The sequence below is a fragment of the Centrocercus urophasianus genome, unplaced genomic scaffold, assembly GCF_019232065.1.
Source record: "Centrocercus urophasianus isolate 14NV4802_14NV808 unplaced genomic scaffold, USGS_Curo_1.0 seq_623, whole genome shotgun sequence".
Classification (NCBI taxonomy): domain Eukaryota; kingdom Metazoa; phylum Chordata; class Aves; order Galliformes; family Phasianidae; genus Centrocercus; species Centrocercus urophasianus.
In genome coordinates, this window is record NW_024885226.1 from 37,550 (window position 1) to 41,666 (window position 4,117).

At 58.1% G+C, this 4,117-nt stretch overlaps 1 protein-coding gene across 1 annotated transcript; it reads left to right on the forward strand.

Moving 5' to 3' along the window:
* The first annotated feature begins 3,178 nt into the window (after nucleotides 1–3,178).
* Nucleotides 3,179–3,897, forward strand: PDX1 (pancreatic and duodenal homeobox 1). The gene has a single exon (XM_042836687.1). The coding sequence runs from the start codon at nucleotides 3,258–3,260 to the stop codon at nucleotides 3,756–3,758; it is 501 nt and encodes a 166-aa protein (XP_042692621.1). The 5' UTR covers nucleotides 3,179–3,257; the 3' UTR covers nucleotides 3,759–3,897.
* Nucleotides 3,898–4,117: the final 220 nt, after the last annotated feature.

Here is a 4,117-nt window from a genome sequence, read left to right on the forward strand (position 1 = left end):
TCTGGTGGAGGAGAAAATTATGGTGTGCCTGCACTGCTTAGTATTGCTACAGTTGCTGTCATCCTTCAGTTGCTTTAATTTAATCTCTTGGAACAACCAACTCACAATAAGGATTTAACTTCTAGGTGAATCATGGGGGTGATGTAAAAAAATCACCTTGGAGGAGTGAGGTGCCAACAGAGGAAACAATTGGACCTGCCAGAGTGGTTCTCAATGTGAGGTGTGACCATGCTGTTGACTGTGAGGCTGTGCTCATGGATCAGACCAACACAGAGCTGAGGAGCATGAGCACCCTGCCTTCATGGTGAGGTTGTGAAAAGTTCCCCAAAGGAGTAAAACCCAGGGTCTCCAGCTGGCCTGCAGCACACATACATCCAACAGTTAAGGTAGAGTGATGGAATCATAGAGTATCTCAAGTTGGAAGGGGACCATAAGGATCATCAAGTCCAACACCTGGTTCCACACACGGCCACACAAAATCAGACCACACCTCTGAGAGCATTGTCCAGACACAGCATCACAAAGTACTGAGCTTGAAGGTGAACCCAGCCATCCCTGTGGGATTTGTTCTAGTATGCAACATGTCCCTTGCTTTGACTTTCACAGTTTTCAATGGCTAGACACTGAATGCTGTTGTACACTTATGAGCTGAAATAAATACGCTCCTTTTGCCAGCGCTCTTTTATTTGCACAGTTACATATAGACAGGATGGCCAATATCCTCAACACCTCACAAGCCTGCCAAAGCCTTGGGCCTGGGCTGTTGGGCAGCTCCCTGCTGGGACATGCCAACAGGTGTGCAGGAGTCCTGCAAATCACTGAGAAACTTTAAGGTTAGAAAAGGCACCTAGTTCATCTAGTCCAACTGTTGACCCATCCCTACTTTGTCCATTAACCATGTCCCTCAGTGCTACATCTCCATGTTTCTTTTGGGGAGTTGGACTCAGTGATCTCCTGAGGTCCCTTCCAACCCTTGCAATTCTGTGATTGTAGAGCACCTCCAGGGATGCTGACTCCACCACCTCCTTGGGCAGCACTTCCTTGGACTCATCCTGCCAAGTATTCAAGAGTCATTGGTCCTTTGAGTTCATGTGTGCATACAAGATCAATGCTTCACCTTCTAATTTCTTGCATCATGCCTACACATCTCAAAGCTCTTCCAGCTGGAGAATTAAGGATGATGCTTTAATTAAAATTTTAGCACAAACTGTTGCAGTTCTCGCACGGCAGCAGGCAGGATGGGCTCTGGGCGGGTTCAGCTCCCACTGCAGCTGGGCATCGTCCCCCCAGGCACAAGCAGGGTCCCCCATCACAGGCTCTGTTCCTGTGCTGCAGTTCTCTGCCTTGTTGTTAGCACGACAAAGCGTGCCCTTATCACCTGCTCACGCAGGCAGAATGAAAGAGAATTAGCTCTAAATTATACGAAATTCATTTGCTTTGGAGGGGGAGAAATGTTTGCTCTATTTAGAAATGTTCGTTATAGAGAGAGGACCGCATTAAGACGCCGGGTAATGGTCCTACCTGGAGATGAATCAATTTGCTCTGGTTTTTATAGCCACGCGTTTGTTTGTCCTCTCCGGTTTCCCGTGGAAAACGTGGGGCTGTAAATGCTGTGGAGAGCAGCGTGGAGCCGGGCTCCCCGTGGGGATGAGGATGGAGCTGTGGGAGACCCCAACCGCCCCATACCCCCACCCAGGATGGGCTCCGCGACGCCCTGCCCTCCACATACTCCCACCCCACGGTGATTCCCCCACGGGGCAGAGAAAGCCTGAGCCCCCACTTTCATCACAAAGCTCTGGGGGCTTCAAACCCCCCCAGCTTCCAGCCAAGGGGGAAGGAAGTGTGTGAGAAGTCTCCAGAGGGACCAAAGGACGTCAAGCCCACTTCCAGAGAACGCATCCTTCTGACGGGGGCGGGCACAGGGCTGCGTCCCGGGCACGGTCCGTACCCCAGCCCAACGTGGCAGGGGATGTGAGGGAGGGCTCCGTGTTGAGGGGGAGCCGGAGGAGCAGCGATGCCTATCGGTAATTCCCACTAATAAAATTCTTTTTCACTATCCGCACTATAATTGGTTTACAGCCTTTTTTGTTTATTTATCCATAAGAGCTGCTGTTAAATGGCTTGAGAAAGCAATTGCTTAATGGCTCAATATTGAATCAAAGGCTCGGTTTGCTTTCCGAGAGATGGGGGGCCCGAATGCATTCATAGCGGAAACTCATTTTCCGTGTAATGGACTGGGTGCTTTTATGATCCCGGCTTCTGAGCCAGGTACCGGGGAACCTCCTTCCTCTCCCGCCCACGGATGCATCACCTCCACCGAGCCGGGCCGGGCCGGTCGAGCCTTCAGAGACGGAGCGTCCGGTGTGCGCCCCGACGGCGGTGGTCGGAGACCGGCACGGAGCTCCCGGAGCCGGGCATGGAGCTGAGGGAAAAGGCGATGAGAGGAGGAGGAGGAGGAGAGCCGGTCAAAGGAGGAAGCGTGCCTGCCTCTGAGCCGGAGAAAGCGGCCTGCGGGCCGAGTGCAGGGAGGCAGGGAATTGATCTTTGTCCCTTTCGGTAGCTCTCCGCCTCCCCATAGCCTCGTCACCAAGTCAACCGGCACCGACTTGGAGCGCATTATCTCTGAGGGTCAACACATTGCAGCCCGAACCGCGGGGAAGGCTCCAAAATTTCCCCTTTCGGCAAACAATCCGCTGCCTATCGCTCGCTCTGCCGATAGCATTGTGGTCCCCCACGGCCGCATCCCCCTGGCAGGGGGCACAGAGATCTTCTGGCGCTCCTCTGCTGCTTGGGGTCCCCCGCAGTTCCCACTCCCTTCTCCACATCCCTGCCCGAGAAGCCCCGACCTCACCCCGAAGCCAGGCCCCCCAGGAGCCTTTTGCCACCTCCTGGAAAGGATCTGCTGGAAGGGATGAGCAGCCCGTGTTTAAAAGGGAGGGCACGCGGTAGGTTTTGGGGTCACCCCGCACGCCGGAGCCCCGGGGTTCGTCTAGTAGGGTCAGATGTATTTGTCCAGCAGGGCGAAAACGGGGAAAACGGTTCTGTGAGGCCGGGGCCACCCCGGTGGCCTCTTATGGGTCCCGCCCCGCCCCGGAGAGCTGCGGGAGGGCTCACGTGGGGGTGCGGCGCCTATGGGGAGGCGGCGGGAGCCGGGCAGGGCGGCGGGGCCCGACGGGGCGGCGAGCTGTCAAAGAGGGATCCCGGCGGCGGGAGCAGCCCGATGTGCCCCTAGCTGCAGGACCCCCCGGCCTGCCGCCATGAACACCGAGGAGCAGTACTACGCCTCGGCGCAGCTCTACAAGGAGCCGTGCGCCTTCCAGAGAGCGCAGGATTACAGCCCCAGCCCCCCCGCCTGCCTCTACGTGGGCCGGCAGCAGCAGGCTCCGTATCCCGGCTCTCTGGGGACGCTGGAGCAGGGCAGCCCGTCGGACATCTCGCCCTACGAGGTGCCCCCCATCAGCGAGGATGCCGGGGTCTCCCACCTGCATCACCACCACCACCACCACCCTCATCTCCCTCCCCCGCACCAGGACGCTCTGCCTTTCTCCGACGGGGCGGACCCGGGGGCGATGGAGGAACCCCGGGTGCAAGTGCCTTTCGCCTGGATGAAGTCCACCAAGTCGCACGCCTGGAAGGGGCAGTGGGCAGGTAAGCCCCGCCGCCTCCTCCCTTTCGGAAGGAACCGAAAGGGCTCCAATCGTGGGGGTCCCTCGCAGCCCTCCGATCCCGCTGCCGTCGGGTCCCCGCCGTCGGGTTGAGCCCGCCCGGGTTAAAGTCCCGTTCGCATCAGTCGGGGAGGGGTGGCGATGCCAAACCCCGCGTTGATCCCCACGAATTCCCTTTCCTCGACGAACCTTTCGTCGGGATGGGACACGCAAGGACTCGCCGTCGGGGAGCTCGGGGGGTTTTCGCGGGGTCCCCATCCCGCGGCGTGCGGGAACGAGGCAGCCCCCGCAGCCCAACGGGGAACCCCCCCCCCCCCCTGCCTCCGGCGCCCCGCAGCCCGCAGCGGTAGCTCGATCGGGATCGCACCTTTACAACCCAGAGCCCTGGGAAGGGGGAACAATGCACAAACGAATCGGAGGTGCCAGCGAGGGGAAGAAACTCTATCGAGGCA

Coding starts and splice junctions, on each gene's coding strand:
- PDX1 (XM_042836687.1), top strand. CDS start 3,258: ATGAACACCGAGGAGCAGTACTACGCCTCGGCGCAGCTCTACAAGGAG.